We start from the raw sequence: 21,592 nt of genomic DNA, 5'->3' as shown, positions 1-21,592 counted from the left end.
TTATTATCATCAACTCTTGCCTTGTGTTAGTGAATAATCTTCCAAATTATAAACTTAAATTGGATATTTAATTAATATTTGACATGATATCCAACTTTGCTTAAGATATTATTTATTTAGTTATCATCAAACGTAATAATTTGTCGGTTGCCCCTGCATGCATATACGTTACGATTAATCACATAATTACATTAATTTAATTAATCAATGGAATAGTGTGACGTGGGTTTGACTTTTGAGCTTCCATAATTTTATTAAATAAATCCAATTTGACTTTATGATCTCTGTTATTATTTTATAATTAAAAGAATTTCTTTAATGGAAGCCATGTAGATATTGCTTTTGTTGTTAATTGGAGTTTATAATTAGGAAAGTTAATTAATATATCTTATGAATCACTCATCTTTGCACTTTTAAATAGAGTTAACGATTTTTTTCCGTTTAAATAATTGTTTAATGATACTTTTTCACTCATAGACTTTTAAAATACCATTTTATTATCTAAATGCGATCTCACACCATCATCATTATAGCGGATTCAGGAATTACTTTTAGGGGGACCAAAATAAAAATTTATTATACATTACTATTTTTGTCCATTAATATTTTTTTCGATTACCACTCATCAAAACCCCATGTAGTTTTTGTTGTCGGAATATAAATTTAAGTAATAAAGTGACATTTTAAAATTTATGAAAAAGTGTCATAAAGTCATTAATTTGGTTGGAAGAAGTCGTTAACTCCTTTTAAACACAATCAACTATGTACAAATTAAAAGGTTGATAAAAATAGTTGATCGACTTAAAATTAAAATATTATGACAAATAATTCAAGATTTACAAAATATGTATATGTTTACTGTATAAATTCATCTATACAATACTCTAATAATACCCAAATATACGTAGTATAATTTATTTCTAAAGTATTTTGTTTATATAAAACACATGGGCACATGAGAATTTTAGACTTTGAGAGATAGAGTTGTAATTAAAATTAATTAATTGTAATACTTAGAAGAGACTACTAGTTTAGGTTACCCATAAGGGTGAGCATGGACCTGCATGGTTGCATGGGATAAAGGGTAGAACTGGAACTAACCCCATTAGGATCTAATTCCAGTTCTAGAAAATTGAAACTGAGAATCATAACTAGAATCGAGGTTCGAGTATCCGGGTAGGAATTGGGATTAAATTGTAATTATTTTATTAATTTTACAATTTTAACCCAACTTAATTATATATGACCTCATGAATTATTAATTAACTATTTTTTAATTTTTCTCTCTTTTTCATTTCCTCTCATACTATATTTTTCATTTGATTAAATACTCAAGAAAGGTCACTCTTTTGGATTACGAGGTAAGATGATATTCTTCTTTTTTTTTTTTTTTTTTTTTTTTTTTTTTTTTACTTACACTTCTTTTCTTTTAGCTTTCTTAATTAATGAAAGATCATGAGCATGAGTTTTTGCTGAATTTAATAAATAAGTTTGAAATTGAAAGATTAAATTACTAATTTTAATGTGGTTTTTGATTTAACTTGTCTATGTTGATATGAGTTAATTAGTTTGTTGTTTAAGTTGAGTTGATAAATTTTGGCTAGTTATTGAGTTAATTTTGAATTATTTAAAGAATTAATGAAACCCTAAATTTATAGAGATTTGGGATTATGCAACGTTTTCAGATATAAAAAACGTCGAGGATAATGTAGAATTTATAATTTGGTATGTATAACTTTTAAAAGTATATTTTTTTATCCTCATTACTCAGTATGTATTTTATTGTAAATTTTCAATTTTGATTATTTGAACCCACAAACTCAAATCCTAGCTACGTCCAGGCCTCAATAACACTCAAAAACCTTGAAACTACCAGTCGAGTAAGAGTTTCATTAAAATCTTTTATGCCATGAATCCAAAATCACATGGAATTATTCCTAGATTAATTTTCTAATTTTGATGTAATAAGATAATGCATCCCACTAATTAAAAATACTCCATTTATTATCATCAACTCTTGCCTTGTGTCAGTGAATAATCTTCCAAATTATAAACTTAAATTTCCAATCATAGATTATATTTAATTAATATTTGACATGATATCCAACTTTGCTTAAGATATTATTTAATTAGTTATCATCAAATGTAATAGTTTGTCGGATGCGCCTGCATGCATATACGTTACTATTAATCGCATAATTACATTAATTTAATTAATCAATGGAATAGAGTGACGTGGGTTTGACTTTTGAGTTCTATTATTTTATTAAATAAATCCAATTTGACTTTATGATCTCCATTATTATTTTATAATTAAAAGAATTTCTTTAATGGAAGCCATGTAGATATTGCTTTTGCTGTTAATTGGAGTATATAATTAGGAAAGTTAATTAATATATCTTATGAATCACTCATCTTTGCCCTTTTAAATAGAGTTAAACGACTTTTTCCCATCCAAATAATCACCTAATGACACTTTTTCACTCACAGTTTCTTAAAATACTATTTTATTATTTAAATCTATATTTTATTTTCGATTTCGACATCGTTGCGACCTTACAATATCACCATTCTCTTTTCCGATCACCACTTATCAAAACCTCATGTAGTTTTTGCTGTCAAAATATAAATTTGGGTAGTAAATTGACATTTTAAAATTTGTGGAAAAGTGTCATAAAACCATTATTTATTTATTTGGGTGGGAAAAAAACGTTAACTCCTTTTAAACACAATCAACTATATGTACAAATTAAAAGGTTGATAAAAATAGTTGATGTATCGACTTAAAATTAAATTATTATGAGAAATACATGGCAAATAATTCAAGATTGACAAAATATGTATATCTTTACGATATAAATTCATCTATACAATACTCTAATAATACCAAAATATACGTAGTATAATTTATTTCTAAAGTATTTTGTTTATTTTCTAATAGGAGATCAAAACATAAAACACATGGGCACATGAGAATTTTAGACTTTGAGGGATATAGTTGTAATTAAAACTAATTAATTGTAATACTTAGAGGAGACTATACTAGTTTAGGTTACCCATAGGGGTGAGCATGGTTGCATGGGATAAAGGGTAGAACTGGAACTGACCCCATTAGGATCTAATTCCAGTTCTAGAAAATTGGAACCGAGAATCAGAACTAGAATCGAGGTTCGAGTATTCGGGTAGGAACTAGGACTAAATTGTAATTATTGTAAACATTGGGGTGTATTGAAATTTTGGGGTGTATTTGTCATTTTTCAAAAAATAGGGGGTAATTATAATTTACCAGGGTACCCGGAACTAGAACCTACATTCTAGGTTCCAGTTCAAGATTTCTAGGAATTGGAACCAACCAGTTATGGTTCTGGTTCCAAATCTTAGGAACCTATTGATTTCGGTTTTGTTTTCGGTTCAGATTCTGGTTCCTTAAAAAAATACAGGGTATCAAGAACCGATCACCCCTGGCTAATTAATTGAAATCATGGACTAAATTAAACTTAATTATAATAATTAAACAGATAAGAATTGAGATGAGATGAGAGAGACCAAAGGAGGAATGTCAAATGTGAAGAGAAAAGGAAGCAACAAAGGATGGCCGTATGAAAACGAAAGCATGTGGATGAATCCTTTTAAAAGGAGACAACAGAGAGACATCAAATCAAACTATTTCTCATCCATTTTCACACTTCCATTTCTTATTTCCTTTTTATTGATCTGTTTTTATTAATTTCAACTGAATTTATTGTATTCAACATTGTCTATTTAGTTAGGACAATGGCCACACTACTGGATCTCGAACCAGTTGAAATTTTTAACATATTGAATGAAACTGGTCCAAATTTGAAATGGGGTGACCTAAAAGGATTACATGGGTACCACAGATACAATACAAAATTTTGTTAGCTTCTCATATTTTTTCTTTTTTATGATCGGGGTGGTCTGGACTAGCTTACGCGCACCTCAACTAATATCTCAGAATCTTGAAACTACCGACCTAGTAAGAGCTCTAATTATCTCTATTAACAAATGAGGAGAGATTTGAACTCAAGACCTCTTAAGTAATACACCTAAAAATCCCTATCGAACCACTCGACCACTCAGAGATAGTAAAATACAAAATTTTGTTAGCTTCTCATGTTGCTCTCTTGCAAGAATAAATTAATCTTTTCTGAATCTTTCATGTAGATATTGGAATATATTTTCATTAATTTTTCTTGTCATTTTCCATACTAAATGTTGTAGTTGATATAATATATGTCAGTCTCAGGCAATTTATAAATTCTAATTTTGTTTTGTTTTTATGAAAATTCTTGTGGCCTGAGAATCGAGTAAGGCTGTCGAAGAGAGCCACAGGCATCAGAAATCTTAGAATTTCAATAAGTGATCTGCAGGAATTTTCAAAATATGTTAGGCGTTTGGTGAAGACGTTGGAGAAGTTGGATGTGAATTATATTTAAAACAGGAAATCTATGATAAGTCCTCTTTGGATCTCTCCATGGTCCCCATAACTCATTAATAATATCAACTACACTATATATATATATATATATATGTATGTATGTAAATATATATTACATCAAGCTGACTGATTAAGACAAGACCTAGAAGCTTCTCCAAAATGGTTTTTTTTTTTTTTTTTTTTTTTTTTTTTTTTTTTTTTTTTTTAACAAAATTGGATTTTCGATCCATTGATTTTTTTTCAACATATAGATGGGATACATTATGATACATGTAACTATTTATTCACTACATGAACATATCAATTATTGTCCATTGACGTTCATGTATGCTCCATGTAGTTTTACCTTATTCCATTGACGTTCATGTATGCTCCATGTAGTTTTACCTTATTCCATTGAAGTTGTTCTAGTCTTAATTGTTTTAACTTGAAGACTGTCCATCCAAGTCTTCCATTTGGGCTCCATATTTGTCCTATTTTTTATTTTTTATAATCACTGAAACTATCCGGACCAGCTTGCATGCACCTCAATTAATCTGTCGATACCTTAAAACTGTCAACGGGGTAAAGATTCTAGTGATAACCTTTATTAGTGCTCGAGAGGACACAAATTGAGAAGCTCATAAAACCTTTTTTTACCATCAGACATCCCGGTGGTGGCTCCATGTACATCTTTATAATTGTTTCCATTTATACAACCAACTAATGCATCTATTAATATTTGATCTTTCATCAATTTTTACCATAAACATGATGACAATAATGTATTGATTGATGGTACTGGTTGACATAATACCTTTATAATATCACAAATCACCAGTGCTATTTCCCATTTCTTTCTTCCTAGTATTGAAAAGAGTTAAAAAAGAAATATAACATCAAGTTAGGCAGCAAAGAAAAGATAAATATGCTTGTCTCTCCGTAGATAAACAAAATCAGAGATTCTGAGTTTGCGTATCTAAGATATGGTCAGTACCTTTACGTGATGTGTATTAATGCATGTCTCAATATGCTTTTGTCGGCAACTACCATCATCATCATCCTGTAAAATTTATAGACATTGCAAATCGACAATTCAAACTGTCTTTTAGTTTAAAGCCATCAGATTTTACCATGCGAATGATGCTTCCGTCAAACCACAGAATCATCCATCTTCTTTTTCACGAAGAAAAAATTTGCTCCACCAGCCCAATAGCCTTCAAGGCCAAAACCTTTATCTCAGTTTCCAAATCATATTGTGAAAAATATTAAGATAAGGGTTCATATTCTGCACTTTCAATTCATGAAGTGAAAATTAGAACCTATTACCAAAACAATCTTATAAGAAAAGGTAAAACTGCTGCATTATAATTTTTTTCATAATTTAAAATTACAATTCATTTTGTTACTTCTCTATACCAAAAACAAGACTGCCGATTAATATCTTTCTGTTTCAGATGATGCAGTACCAACCCATATCAACCAAATATTGACATAATCTCCATAACACTTGCAAACAAACGACGCGGCAAGCTTTCCATTGCATGGTTGGACATTGAGCAATCTGAAACAGTGTAAGCTTGAGATAGATACAGCCTGGGAAGTAAGTCTTCTAACGAATAATTGATGCTCATTGATACATCTTCCCACAGATGTCATTTGACTAGTTTCAATGAATGGGACTCCGGAAAACTTCATGGCTCAACAAAATTGTGTTGTCACAAGACAATGAATAAACTGCAAGATAGATAAATTCTAGTTATTCTAACAAAATCAATATTAAGACTAGATTTGTCAAATGAGTGTAGACAAAGGAACACTGCTTACCCATCAAAAGCAGTATTTTCAACCTTCTCCATAACAAACTATTCCACAAGAATCTCTTTCCACTACCTAATAGCCTCCTTCAGATAAACAACATCATCTCGTGGATGGGCTTCTTCCACCTGAACTTCTATCTCATCCCCAATTTGTGTTCCCACAGACACCGATGCAGATGCTTGAAATCCCACCTAAACAGATGTATCAACTTAAAGTTTAACTGGCTAATACATCACAAGGTGTCAAATCAGTAACTTAGTAACCATTAAATGCTTACCTCAACCAATAGTAAGGCTGCAGTCCGATCTTTGATAAATCTAAGGACCAAAGCACTGTACCGTTTATCTTTTGGTTGCCTTCTCAGAAATTCTATTATCCAATACCGAAGACTACTGCTGCTGAGCCTCCTTGCCACTCTAGTATGCATATTCACTATAGATGCCATCCCTTCAAGTTGGCCACAAGAGAGAGGAGGAGATTCGCCTCTAAGAAATGCTTTGACCTACACAAACATAATACACGTCTTAAGTTTCACAGAATGGATCAGGTCCATTTTCTGCTCTCGTCTTAGCTTTATATATTAATTCACCAAACTAGGACACGCTGTTCTCTTCTTTTTTGGTCGTGGGGGTGGGTAAGCATTTGAAAATCAACCATGACGGTCACAATTATTGAAGTACCACTAGTTTTGTCTTCTTTTTTGATAAAAAACACTAATAAACAAGGCAAATGCATAACTAGCCAACATGCATAAACAATGTATGATTTTGGTATGCTTGAAAGAAGAAAGATGCTGTAATGTGAAGTACATTCAGCACTTTGTGTAGGGTCCATAATCCAGGAAACAAGCTAATCAAGTAAACAGGTTGAGTACAACACAGTTGAAGTTCTTGTAGAACAGTCAAGAATCTATAAGGCCTGCAATCCATTATCACCAATGACCGTTCAGAAGATCAGAAGAAACTAACCTGATAATGAGCAAGTAGGTCCAAATACCTACGAATAGGAGATGTGAACTGAACATAACCAGGAAGCCCCAGAACTCCGTGTCGTATTGGTTTCCTGAAATCAATTTCAGCAGCTCGCATTATTTTAACAATGGCAGAGCTCCGGACAGGCCCTTCTGGAAGATGTGCAAATGCCGACACATCGATATTTGATTGAGGCTGTCCTCTGTAGGGTAAAGGAATGTTATTGCATGAACCATAAGTGGCTATAGTTTCCCCACAGAGAATCATCATCTCAGAAACAAGTCGCATTGCAGGATGAGCCTGGTCTTCGACATATAGATTAATTAATGGTTCTGGATCTTCAGGATTGGAAACCTTTATACGAGTTTCTAATGTGACAGTATCAACTGCACCCTGCAAAATCAACAGATAATCAATGCAAGGGAATTTTTTGGGAAAACACAATGCATATATGTTCCTTAAATTATAGAGTATGTAAACTGTGACTAACAGTATGCATGCTTCTCTCTGTTTTCATCATTGTTTTTGAAAAAATGTGTCATCACAAAGTGCCATTCATTCAAAGAGAAATAATCACAGAAAAATAAAACCAAGTTGTTGGAACTCAAAGTAAAATTTGCCTACTTCGGAGTCTACTGTGAAATATAAATCAAGCCCAACCTGTCTGCGACGCCATTGTAACCGGAGAGCTGCTGCCTCTGATAGGAGCCTGAGTTCCCTCTCCTCCTCTAGATTTAGATGGAGCAGTTCAGTTGCACTTTCATAGGTCAGCATGTAGGTTGGTTTAATGATTGAGTTTTCCACGGAGTACTCTGCAATGCTGTGTTACCCATATCGGGTGCAAAATTGTCTTCATTAATACAAATATCATCCTTACAAGACTTGCAGCTATTATATACATGCATAAAATAGTCTATAATCAAAGAGAGTATCCATAATCATAACAGGAATGATCTGCACCGTATCACATCTTAAGGGAATACACTTCACCAAAGTTTGAGATAGCCAAATATTATGAATTATCACACACCATAGTTACCAATCACAATAGCAAATAAATAAAGAACATCTAGAAAGGGTTCATCCAGTATTCTAAACAAAAATTTTTTTTTCAGATGAAAGTAGAATGAGGTCGTACTTTGATTTGACGATCACTCATGCAATAATATAGAACTACCTAAGAAATATCAGAAACATAATCAATCACTTCAAAGCCCATTAATATAGCAAGGGCTTGTAGGTCATAGGACGTCCAAACTTCCCAAAAAAGTCTTCATTTCTTACTAACAATAAATAGTAAAAAAAACTTTCCGGGTGGGAAAAAATTGCCTTCAGATTGTCACACCCAGTCCATCATATCCATGTTGAATTTACAAACAAACAGAGCAAGTACAAAATTAAAAAAAAAAAAAAAAAATAGAGATCAATAAAATTTGAAATTTACCCGCCATCAGAATGCAGAACAACAGATACTGTCACAGCATTGCAAACCTCTCCTTGTTTCAAACTCATTCCCTGCATGGCAAGTTTATCTGGAAACATGGGATAAGTGGCAGTGGGCAAGACACAGAAAGTTTCATCTCTCATTGCATCCCTACAATCATAAAATGTATAAAATAATTAATATACAGAAAAAGTTGTACTAGGATTGCAATATGGAATTTTTATAAGAAAATGCTCTAGAGAATTTGAAGATACTTGTCCAACATACTCCCAGGCTGAACATATCTAGTTGATCAGCAACATGTATATACACTTTAATCCGGCCATCCTGCAACCTTGTTGCACTCAGAGCTCATCGAGCTACATATTTTACACCACAAGCAATAAAGATTGAGACTAACATTTGAAGGAACAGATATTCAAGGTCCCAAGGAACTTTAAGCAGAAAAACTTGAATAACAAATACCTCATCGGCTTCATCACATCAATGGCATAAACTTTTAGATGAGTAAGATCTTTCCTATTAGCTGAACATGAAGAACAACAAAAAGCATAAGCAACAAGACTTCAGTGGATGTCATAAAAAAAAAAAGCAATAATTTCATATCAAATGTCACTTGCCGCATTGAGGGGTGATTTACTGTCTCAATGGTATCCAACTTATAGGAAACATTTTAAAAGCCATTTCACATGTCTTCTACGACCCCACACTCAATTTAACTGCAGGATCTTTCCCGATAAAAAATTTCCGATGTTTTCCTTTTTCTTCTTCTGGCAAGATAATTTTTTTAAATAAGTTATGTTTTTCCTTTCTGGGGAGTGAAAGGTCAGAATTTGCAGAAAGACACACAGCACTCCACGACATCTTAGATGTCTTTCAGTAGATAATTATTCTTAGGATCTAAGAGTATCAATTGATAGGTATTTCAAAATCAAGAGCTTTATTGTTTACCTCGTCTTCATCAGGTGAACTACCAGAACCTTTCAGCAGCTGATATATCTCTTCAGATGATCAGTGTGAATGTTGACTTCAAAACTTCCAGATTGACATGTACAGGAAAATACCCAATATCATGAGGAGGTTTCTGCTGAGGATGCTGTTTTTGCTAGTCCCATTGCCTTAAGGATCTGACAAGAAAAATATGCTAATTTGAATATAAAGAAATAAAAAATGCTGTTGATATGCACAGATCACATGAACAAATTTTTTTTTTTTTTTTTTTTTTCTGAAACAGAAACTTTTGAGATTGCAGATAGACAAGTTTATCTTAACATCCAGCAAGCACAATTATCGCACATCAAAACAAAATACAGTCAAGTTAGACAAGTTACAATCCCGGCAGTTTCTTTTGATCATCATCTTTGCATGCATCGATAGCATATGCTTCAAGAGACTCAATTTTGTATCGGACTTTCTCTTCAACCATCCATGAAGATTTGAGAGGTTTAGCATGGCAGGCATTGCCTTAGCAGCCATAAGCTGTTGCACAAACTCCGAGTTCTTTCTCTGCAGCCTCCTTTGCAAGCTTCCTCGTAAAAGTTCTTCTACCTAGTTTTTCAAAGGAATGGGATGCAATCATTGAATGGATAGAGGCAATCAGAGCATTAAGATATTAATCACTGCTCAGCCAAGAGGTTGAGCTTCTAACTTCTGGTATATGCCAGACTATCATCAATAAGTCATAAAACATCATTAACTTGAAGGCAAATCTGGTTTCAACATATTGTATCTAGCAAACAACACAGGTACAGGAGAAAACTATTTGTCATTGCAACACATGAGGAACATCTACCATATGATTGTACCTGTGCAGTAGATCGAGGTGCATAAATTGAGCGAGAACCTTTAGTTTGCAAGCACACTGAAATAGATTCATCTTTTGAAAGCAGAAGATGGCACAATAGTTTCAAGAGGCTCCGCACTTCCAAAAGTCATCTGCTGAGTAAGGTATATCATTAAGGGAGCAAAAAGACAGATTTCTAGCAATAAAAGACGTACCTCCGCTAGTTCTTCAGCAGTGACTGACTTATTCTTTTCAAGAAGCTCAACCCAAGCAAACTCAAGAAGTGCTGGATCCTGCACCAGAACAACTACAAACTTACCAACCAGATTGGAAAACACACAACAGTTGCCATCTTCAGTATGCAAGAAAAACAAACCAAGTTATCCTGAGCTTTCTGCAGAAATTGTGAAATCTCGGAATGATCAAAGTTTTCAACACCTGGGACGATAAATGTAATTTGTTGTGGTTAATGAGCACGAGACACCATTCTGCATAAAAGGCCAAGAAACAATAACACTCAACTGAAAACTCCACAGCTGTTCATATTAAAGAAATAAACAATAGTTTTCAACACCTAGCAACCTATTGAACATGCCGCATTAGGTGTTTCTACTAGAACCTGATCAGACACCATCCAGTTCTTTTTCCCATCAGGTCTCTGTGCAACTGCCAGCAATATTCGGTCAGAATCTTCTTGAACTCCACAGTAACCCTTTCTGCAGTACCTGGTTTTCAAGCTTCTTACAAGAAGCTCTCCACCTGACAACCCCACCCTGGAATACTATCACATTAAATTCGCAACCTAAAACACAATAAATGAATAAATACACACATAAGCACACTTAACTATGAATACCAAGACAGTATGAAGGGAAGCAAAAGTCAGCAGAAGTTTTTTTATATGCTGTTCTGATTCGAGACTAGTGCTTTAGCCCTTAGAAAGATTAGTTGTTGTGAATTACTTTATCTTGACGACTGGCAGGAAGATATTTCTTTGAGACCAAGAAAAAGAAAATTTGTCTCTCAACTAAATCATTGTCAAGACAGAAAAGACACAGAATGATCCTGGTAATTATATATGCTTCTATCTAGTTTATATTGTTCCTTTATTAGAAAGAAGAAGCCAGTTAGCAGTGGCAGAGGAAAGCGGAGCCACCATTTTTGGGAAAAAAATAGCTTATGAATTTAATAATTTAATCATTGTCAAATCTCAACCAATCAAAGCCATCCAACATATTGAAAATATTTCCTAGTAAATTTCATTACTTCAAATCTCATCAGCATTTCTATATACTCTCTTAATCATTATTGTTGTGATATTTATAACAACTTTTAAGTAATAGTCATTCACGTTATTAATAAAAATTTACAAACTAAACAAACAAAGAAAGATGGTCCTCAATGTACCAAACCATGTTCATACATATCAATTTATCATTTTCAAACGACTTTTAGTCTTCATTAACAAGAAAACAATTTAAATCTTGTTAAAACTCAGCTTTCAACTTTGTCGTGCAAAGCTATTTTTTATATGTGTTGTATCACCCCTCTATTTCTACACAGATAAGTTGTAGTCTCTGGATAAGATTTTGGACTTTTTTTTAATTTTTATTTTATTTAACTACTACTTTAAATTCAGTGCCTTTCAATTTACACATCTTCTGAACTCACATCTCTCAATTTCTGAATGTTTCTCTCCTTACCCCACTATATATCTCCTAAGCCTTGAATACATTTATTTTTCCGAATAAAAATTTTTTTTGCGTTATTGAAAATCATCCACTAACACCTCTGGATGATATCCTTTTCATATAAGCAACGTGGCAAAGAAACTGTCACTTCTGAATTCACTAATTTCATATTTGATTGAAGAATCCATTACTTCCAAGGACTATTTTCTACATTTTGAACTAAAATGGAGCCACAAAAGTTGCTCAATTGAAGTCATATTATCTTATACAATTCTCCCACTAAAGCTACAAGCAATTCACTTCCAAACTCAAATTCCATACCTTGAGAATAATAATACAAAGTAATAGTTCACAATTCAAAAAATTTATATATTTCAACAAAAGATAAAGCTTACTTGGCGGAAACTCTTTTGCGTTTACGCATGGTTTTGAGCTCTTTCATGACACTGTCAACAAGACTATGAACGGAACAGCTGCGAAAACCGGCATGGCTAAGAAACTGTTGCTCGGACGAAAATATCGGGAACCGGAACCCTGATTTGGAGTGACAGCGAAGCTGCAAGGTCCGGAAATGGTAAAATCGGCATTGAAACGCAGCGACAGGAGGAGAAGTAGTGGACCGAACGATGGAACAAGTGTTAACCACTCTAACGGCCATAATCATCCGTTAAATGAAGGAAAAACTGAAATTAGAGTTCATAAAGTAAGGGAAGAGCAAGGATACATAGAGAGGCAAAAAATAAAAACGAAGAGAGTTGAGTGTTTCTGGACAAGAAATGGAAAAATATCCGGTGAGGATTTGGTTTGAGTGCGTGAAGTCGAACCCTGACAGAAATCCACGTGGCATTATATGGGCTTGGACCTTCTTCTACTGGGCCTACTGATCGAGATGGGCTCAACTGACTTAACCCAACCCGATTCTTCCTTTTAAAGAATGAAATAGATTACGAAATTTAGTGATCGGGTGGTCCGAAGCAGTTTGCACCCACCTCGATTAATTCTTAGAGTTTATTGAATATTCTATAAGTTCAATGAATCAGATAAATCATAAATGTAATAGGTAGTTACTTGGTTAGACTTGAATATAAGACATTTGGATAAAATTTGATATTATATTTATCTTTAAGATGGGATGAAATTTCTTAACATTAAATTTTTTTAATTTAAATAGTTTTCTTAAATGCTTCACCTAAAATTTCACCCATTTTAGGGACTCTTGGATGGGCAAGTAGTTTGATAGGGACTCTTAGGTGTATTATTCAAGAAGTCTTAAGTTCAAATCTCTTCTTGGATGTTAATAGAGGTAGTCACTCAAGCTTTTACCTGGCCGATAGTTGTAGGGTCTCGGGGGATTAGTTGAGGTGTGCGTAAGCTGGCCCAGACACTTTCGGTCATCCAAAATAAATAAATAAATAAAAATCAAAAGCTTACCTTTATTGTTGTTGACAATTTGAAATTTCATTAGTTGAATAATTTAAGTTGCGTTTGTTTCCCTATCCTATTACTATCCTACCCAATATACATATTTGTTTCCTTGTTCTCAAATTTCAATCCTATTCTATTTAATTATTTTTAAACCCCATAAATTTGTTAATTTAGCTAAACACCCCTTACAATAAAACTTTAAAAATTAACAAAAACACTTCCACCTGTCCATTAGATGCCAACAGCCAACTACCACTGTTGGAGGGTGGTCAAAAGTCACCATAATGGTGCAAGACTGGCTGGATCTGACCCATCGTGCACATATCTGACTTTTTTTGGCCAGATCCATAACAAATTTAGGGGGTGTGTTTGTTCATTTTTAAATCCTATCCTCCTAATACAACCTACTCAAAATAATAAAACAAACACAACCATAAAACTACTAAAAGGGTTAATGACTTTTCTTTTTGATTTGTGGCTTGAGTTTCACATAGGGGTGTATACAATTCGAGTCGAGCTGAGCCGAGTATTTGGACACTCGAGCTCGGTCCGTGATGAACAGTGTCGAGTTCGAGTTCAAATACTTGGGCTTGAGCTCAAGCTCGTGAGTATGGGTGGGTACTCAAGCTCGAGCTTCGAGTTTATTGTGAGAAGGGGGTTATTTGTCATTTTAAAAACTTAAAAATAAAAAAAAGTTACAAAACTTGCAATTTGGCCCTCTGAGCGCAATGAGGCTTTCGAGCCTATTGAGCCGAGCTTTGGCTTGATCGAACTCGGCTTGACCCCTTAAATGAGCCACTTGAGCTCGAGCTCGACTCGATTGACTTCGAGTCGAGTTCGAGCTTTTCATGAGCGGAGCTCGAGTAGCTCGCAAACTGCTCGACTCGCTTCTCATCCCTAGTTTCACATTTCATATTGATGTGTCAAATAGTTGAAATTCAATGCACTGCAGCTCAAAGCCATTGTGACGATTGTAGAGTGGAGAATGAAGCCTCTGTTTGAACACAGTTTGCAGAAGGGGAAAAATATATGCAAGATTCTAAAATCACTTTTACATGTAAAACATCTATTTAGTAAATCAAGCAACCAATCAACTATTGTTAACATTATGAAGGTCAATTTACACAAAATTAAAAGGAGATTTAAACATGTGTAACAAACTACCAAGAGTTTATTTTATACATCTAAGCGGCTAATGCCAATTTCCACCCCTCCTGTATTTAACATAAATCAACTGCAAAGCTCAGTGCATAATCCCTGGATCTCAGTAGTGCTTGGATTTGACAACATGTAAACACCCGATTTTCCATTACTCGAACATGTTACATTTAGCTGGCTCCCGACTTGGCTGGACTGCAATAATCAAATATTTACACCCATCAAACACATCATAAGGTAATTTCAATCAGGAGGCTGAATTTGCCAAATGCACAATGGTATATGAACCATGAAAGAATAGCCTGCTGACTTGAAAAACATTTGAATCATGAAGAATTGCAGAGCTGTAACCAACTGATCATGAAAGTGGATACAATGTAATGCTAATGCATTGACTAAAAGTGGAAGGAGAGCACTCAAGATTCTTTTAGTGAACATTATTTATCAGCTTGTAAACAACAACAAATTAAAAGAGAGTATTAGTATAGTTACCAAGCAGTATGCAGGCTCTGTCTTGCAGCTCCATTTCGATGTAGGGACACAAGACAAGTAATGACACCAGGAACAAGAGTCATTTGCATCAACTCCTCGGAGAAGCATAACCAGGCCAACAGTTAAGCTGCAAAGTCAAAAAAAAAAAAAAAGGTTAGTAATTCAAAACTAAATTCTACAATGCCGAGTATGCTGTTAAAAACAGCCGAATTCCTGTGGTGATTAAATAAAATACTGGGTCCTCAACAACAGTGTTGAAGTTCACATGACAGCCTTGTGTAGAAGATTATATGACTGATCAAGCGGAGAAATTTGCATATAGTATCATGGAAAATCTCAAGGCACAGACAAGGAAAAAAGTTAGCATGAGTGGTAAGTTGACAGTTCCTTAACTTAAATCTCAAGGTTATAAGAACAGGGATGGTCAAATCAGCCAAACAAGCACATCAATGAAGAAATAAGAGAATGAAGTTGTGCCACCGAGTTTTAATTTTGTTTCTCGATAACTGTAAGACAATATGCTTAGAAATGAAAAAGAGATTTCTAAAGCTTACCCCACAATTACGAGGATTAGAGAAACAATCCAAAGAACGCATTGATACATCTTGAATTTATGGCTAGATGAAGCTGAATATCCAGGAGGAGCGTATCTTTGTGTAACCCATCCGAGCTGCGGGCGGATAAGAAACACAAACCCAAGAAGAAACCCGGTAGCAAATCCTCCAATATGAGCAAAGTTGTCAACATGAGGGAGGATTCCCATGGCTAAATTGACAGCGACGATGACCACAAGAGTCACAAATGCTGCAATCTGAACATACCACAAGAGTTAAAAGGTGATTAAAGAGGCCAACAATGTAACTTACTGTAGGGACATTCATTTTGGAAATCCATAGTTCAATAGAAAGCATTTCAATAAGTACCTTGTTATCATACATTGTCCAATTAGTGATGAGTTCTGAAAGCATGCCTCCAAGTAACCCAAAAAGTGCACCAGATGCACCAACCGAGATATTTGACTGGAGGAAAAGAGCTGATAGTAAGCTCCCACCAAATCCAGAGATGACATATAGCAAACCAATCCGCACTGTATATAAACAAGTAATACTCTCAATCAGCAGCAAGACTGATGGTAAACCAAGACAACTTACAGTGAGTCATATACTCAAAATCACATACAAATGCCTGATCGCAAGACTCATAGCAAGTTTATCAATTATAGCAAGCAAGCTTGTTGCAAGAATGGACAGAAAACTATCAAATAGAAGTCTGCTGACATGTATATAGCGATTCTTCAGAATGTCACTGGAAAATTAAGTCAACATGGTCATGATGCATATTTAACTAGTAAAAGATCCTGATGCCAAAATTTTAAGTTGCATACAGAGCATAACTTTGCAGAAATTAGTTGGTAGTGCCACTTATAGTCTTTATATCTTAAAATTTCAACTACCTCATGATAACCCAGAAGAAATATGCATATTTGTTTGAAATTGAAATACATACCAAACCCAAATTCTTGCTCAAGCCGAATTCCAATAACTAAAAGACTCAACATATTTGCCAGTATATGGAAAACTCCTCCATGTAACCAATTGCAAGTGATGAGGCGCCAACCCTGGTCCTGGTCAATCACTTTCCCAACATCTAAAGCTCCCATCTTCTGCAGCCTAAACACAGCAATAAAACACATCAAACTTTCTTTACCAAAACACCCACAAATTAATCATCAAATGAACGAAAACTAAACTAAAAGAACATACATCTCAGTTTAATTTCTGGTAAATTCATACTCATAAGTACTTACGCGATCGAGGAGGGGCCAAGAAGAGGATTCTCCTTAAAGGGTTGGAACGAGAATCTACCGAGAAATGTAGCAATGCAAGAGACAGAGTTCTTGGGACAGTTGTTGACGTACATAGTGATGACAAACATGATAATATTAGCCAACACAAAACAAGGAATTAACCAAGGAAACCATTTCTTGAAATGCTTGATTTCTTTATAAACAACTGGAGTTGGGGTAGACACTTGAGGCTTCTGTGTCTCTATATCTACTGGGTGTATAACATTGCCGTTGGCCTGCCTGGAATTGGCCCTGATCTGGGCTCCTGATGGAGGATCTTTCTCTTTCGTCGCCATTGAAACTCAACTGGGAAGTGGGAACACAATTTGGCAGATTTTGATCAAAATGACTGCAACATATAGGAAGATGAATTGGTCTCTGAAATCCTAATGTAAAGCCTTGAAGAGGGTCAGAAACAGTGGCGGTAAGTCAGCAGCCTACCAACTTGAATTGAATGTCAGAATAAGGCAACTTACATTTACACGTAAAATATGTCATCAAAAAACCTACTCCAATCTTTAATTCCTAACCCAACAATTTCTCTTTTCTTCTTTTCATGTAATTTGTTTGCTTAGTCATGGAAGTTGCGAATACTTTATTTGTAAATAATCCTTGAATTCATAAAATAAGAAATTTTAAATGCAAAGAAAAGTCATTCAAAATCTCATTAAATCAACACTCATCATCATTGTTATTATCTCCCTATTCTATTTGTTTATTATATGGGTGGGTAGGCTATCTCAATCATGTGTTTCTACAGATCCATCTGTTTAAAGTATCCAGTATAATTTTTATTTAATTAAGCATTTGAATTTAGAAGTCAGGCTAATTATTTAACGGTCAAACTGTTTCCTGCTACATCAAAACAGCAGGCTCCAAATTAGAATGTTCTAAATAGTAGACCGAGTCATCCAGACGACAATTTGTTCACAAAAAACAATGGGGGACCATTTTAAGTTAAAATTTGATTAAAAGGCTATATAGTTTGTAAATATTAACTAAATGGCCTTGTTTTTTATTAAGCTTAATTTAATATGATTAGAGGTTAATTAGGATTAATGAATAATTGTGTAATCTTTTAAAAATTATAATATGTCCCCAAAGAGTCGAAATTGTTGCAAATAAACCCAAACACCTTTTTCTTCTTCCTCCCGTCACATTAACGCATTCCTCCGCCATTAACATCTTCTCCAACACAGATCCTTCTCCTCCTCCTCCTAACATTTCGTCCAAGTATGTGTATCTCCCCTTTCGATTTTATATTTCGATTTACAAAGATTTAATGATGGATTAGGTTTGGGTTATGATTTTGATTTTGTTGTTTAGGTTGTTGGGTTGTGTTTGATGTAATTGAAGTTGAAAGGAGTGAAATTTGTTAAAAATTTTCTTGCATTGTGGGTAGCTGGGGGTGGTAGCACCGATTGTAGGTGGAAATGACTGAAAATATGTTTTGGATATGATGGATCGCTTAAGCGATCTGGTGTATCGCTTAAGCGATCTAGTACGTCTAGTAATGCAGTAGATAGATCGCTTAAGCGATCAGGTATGTGGCATAAGATCGCTTAAGCGATCTACTAAAAGTCTGGTGTATAACATGATCGCTTAAGCGATCATGGTTATTTATACTGGATAGCTTAAGCGATCCATTATATCGCTTAAGCGATCTGGTATACGATCTAGTAAACGATATACCAGATCGCTTAAGCGATACACCAGATCTGTCAAGCGACTGTGCAGATGCTTTTTCAAATATTTCAACCCTTAGTACATCAATTAAGAATATTTTTTTTCTTGCATTATAGGTGGTTGGCTATTATTAGACATGGGACAAGTTGTTTTGGGTGTTGAATATTTTGGTGAGTGGGTGGAGGAAGAAAGTAGCTGGAAGTGGATTGGGAAGAGCAAAGAAGTTATACCAATTGCTGTGAGAACAGATGTTAGTTTTGATGAGTTGATTGATGAAATAATTACAAGAGATGATTTGAGTTGCTCACGTAGTGATATAGTTGTGAAGTATGTTTTAAGTAGAGTTCTTGAACATTATAAGGTACCTCTTGCTATATTAAAGTCAGATGAAAGTGTGAAGTTATATATGATTGATGTGGCCGATAATGGTTCGAGGCCGATTTTAAGGGTTTCTTTTGTAGAAAAACCGTTGGAAGTTGGTTCAAAGGAAAGGGATAACGAGGAAGTAGGAGGAGATTTGCCTGGTTTTAATTTGAACTACGAGGGCATTGATTTGTTAGTTGAAAAATCAAGAGTAGACGGTGAATTGGGTGGTGAGGAGGACACTGTAGAAGAGGTTGGTCATGGGGGACATAATGAAAATGTTGAAGAAGAGGGCCCCATACATGTTCTCACAGATGTAGAGATTCTTTTAAATACAGATTATACAGAAGGTGTAGTTTGTGAGGAAGAGAACACTATGGTCGTTTATGCAGGTTCAGAGGGGGCAATTGTAGGTAGTAGTGAATCAACTCATGTTTTTACGGATGGATCGGAGTTGCTCATAGGGTATTTATTTGACAACAAAGAGGAAGTGGTGAGGAAGCTAAAACTTGTTGCCGTGAGAGGTAATTTTGAGTTCATCACCAAAAAGTCAAATTCATTGGTTGTGACGGTTGCATATCATGACCGAAAGTGCAAGTGGCGAGTTTATTGTAGAAGGTTGGCGGAGTCGGAAAAATTTATTCTTAGCACATATACTCGTGAGCACACATGTAATTTGGGACATATTTCAAGTGAGCATCGACAAGCCTCTGCTGATGTTATTGAACAATTTGTCAAAAGTCAGTTCGTTGAAGGGAAAGGTCCATCTCCTAAAGACATTCAGAGACTTGTGCGCACAGAGTTGAGATGTGTTGTTAGTTACTAGAAATGCTGGAAAGGGAGACAACATGCACAAGATTTTGTGAGGGGCACGCCGTAGCACGGGTACGCAGTATTATAAGCGTACCGTTATATGCTTGAGTTGACAAACCAAGGTAGCAAGACGTCTTTGAAGTTGGACATGAATATGTTGTTTAAATATTTTTTTGTTGCTTATTGTTCTGCTATAAAGGGTTTTGTAAACATGAGAAAGGTGTTGGCTGTTGATGGTTGCTTTCTGATGGGAAAGTATGGAGGCACATTGTTGGTGGCCACTGCATAAGACAACGAGAATCACACATATCCTATTGCATGATGTGTAGTTGACTCTGAGAATGACAAGTCGTGGACTTGGTTTTTTCATCAATTACATACGATAGTGCCTGATAAAGACGAGGTGTGCATAGTATTCGATAGGCATAACTCTATAAAGAAGGGGATTGCCACTATTTACCATCAAACACATCACGGATTTTGTATGAGGCACCTTGTGAGAACCTAAAACAAAAGTTTAAGTGTGTTGGCCTCCTTCAAACATACTAAATGGTAGTAAAAGCTTATCAGGTTGATGAGTTCGAGGAGCACTTCCAGCAAATCCGAATAAAGGATGATAGAGTTGCTAAGTATCTTGAGCATGATGTTGGTTTCGAGCAATGGAGTAGAGCTTACTTTCCTGGAAGAAGGTTTGATGTCATGACCACGAACATAGCCGAGTCCGTAAATTCGAAGTTGTTAATAGAAAGAGAGTTTCCAATAGTTGCACTTTTTGATGCAATCCAGAGGACATTGCCACGGTGGTTCTATGAGTGTCGTACGGAGTCAGATAATTTTACTACAACCCTTGTTCCATCAGCTGAAAAATTATTGCGAGAACGTATGGAACTGTCAAATGCACTGTTTGCCTATCCTTTTAATGCTCAAGAGTTCACTATGCGTGGCTATGGTCCGGATGCCCTAGTTAACCTTATTAGTAAAATTTACAGCTGTAAAGTGCTTGATATTCAACGTTTACCTTGTCCTCATGCACTAGCAGCACTGAAACACCAACGGAAGCCGGATTTTGGTTCAAGAATTTACATGGAACTTTGCTCCCCTCTCTATATGGCAAATCACTACATGCTAAGTTTATTCAGAAACGATATATCCAGTGCCTCCAGAAGAGCAGTGGGTAATGCCGCCAGAGTTGGCTGACATTATCATCCATCCGCCATTCAAGAAGACAACAAAGGGGAGAAAAAGAGTTAAGCGTATTCCATCAGCCTCTGAGGTTCCCCGAAAGATGAATAAGTGCTCAATTTGCAAGCAACCTGGCCACAAGAGAAGCAGTTGCCAGAAGTAATCACATAGGGATCCAGAAAATTAGGTTCAAAGAAGGATGAAATTCAGGGAGTTGCCAAGGCCAACTGTTGATGAGTTATTGTTTTCAATCATTCTTTATATTTAGTATTCTTGTTACATGGCCTAAATATGTGGAGGTGATTTTAGTTTGGCATTAGGTTGTCAAATTGAGGAGAAAGTATGGAATTAATATGTGCTAGTAATTTTAGTTTATCAAAATTCAGGAGAACATATGGAAAAGTATGTTTTGCCCATGATCGTTTAAGTGACTAAGTATATCGCTTAAGCGACAAAGGGTTTTTCATAAAGGATCGCTT

The 21,592-nt window shown here is 35.0% G+C and overlaps 1 protein-coding gene and 1 pseudogene across 1 annotated transcript; both read right to left on the bottom strand.

Moving 5' to 3' along the window:
* Nucleotides 1–5,777: 5,777 nt before the first annotated feature.
* Nucleotides 5,778–12,865, bottom strand: LOC116117899 (annotated as a pseudogene).
* Nucleotides 12,866–14,631: 1,766 nt separating this feature from the next.
* Nucleotides 14,632–17,541, bottom strand: LOC116117855 (RHOMBOID-like protein 4). Its single transcript, XM_031403865.1, has 6 exons — nt 17,031–17,541; nt 16,730–16,893; nt 16,147–16,310; nt 15,778–16,034; nt 15,224–15,350; nt 14,632–14,926 (listed from the first exon to the last, which is right to left on the bottom strand). The coding sequence occupies exons 1-6, from the start codon at nt 17,363–17,365 to the stop codon at nt 14,804–14,806; spliced, it is 1,170 nt and encodes a 389-aa protein (XP_031259725.1). The 5' UTR covers nt 17,366–17,541; the 3' UTR covers nt 14,632–14,803.
* Between the last annotated feature and the right edge of the window lie 4,051 nt (nt 17,542–21,592).

This window comes from Pistacia vera, unplaced genomic scaffold (assembly GCF_008641045.1).
Source record: "Pistacia vera cultivar Batoury unplaced genomic scaffold, PisVer_v2 Contig824, whole genome shotgun sequence".
NCBI classification, from domain to species: Eukaryota; Viridiplantae; Streptophyta; class Magnoliopsida; order Sapindales; family Anacardiaceae; genus Pistacia; species Pistacia vera.
This window is presented reverse-complemented; position numbering and strand designations above follow the sequence as displayed.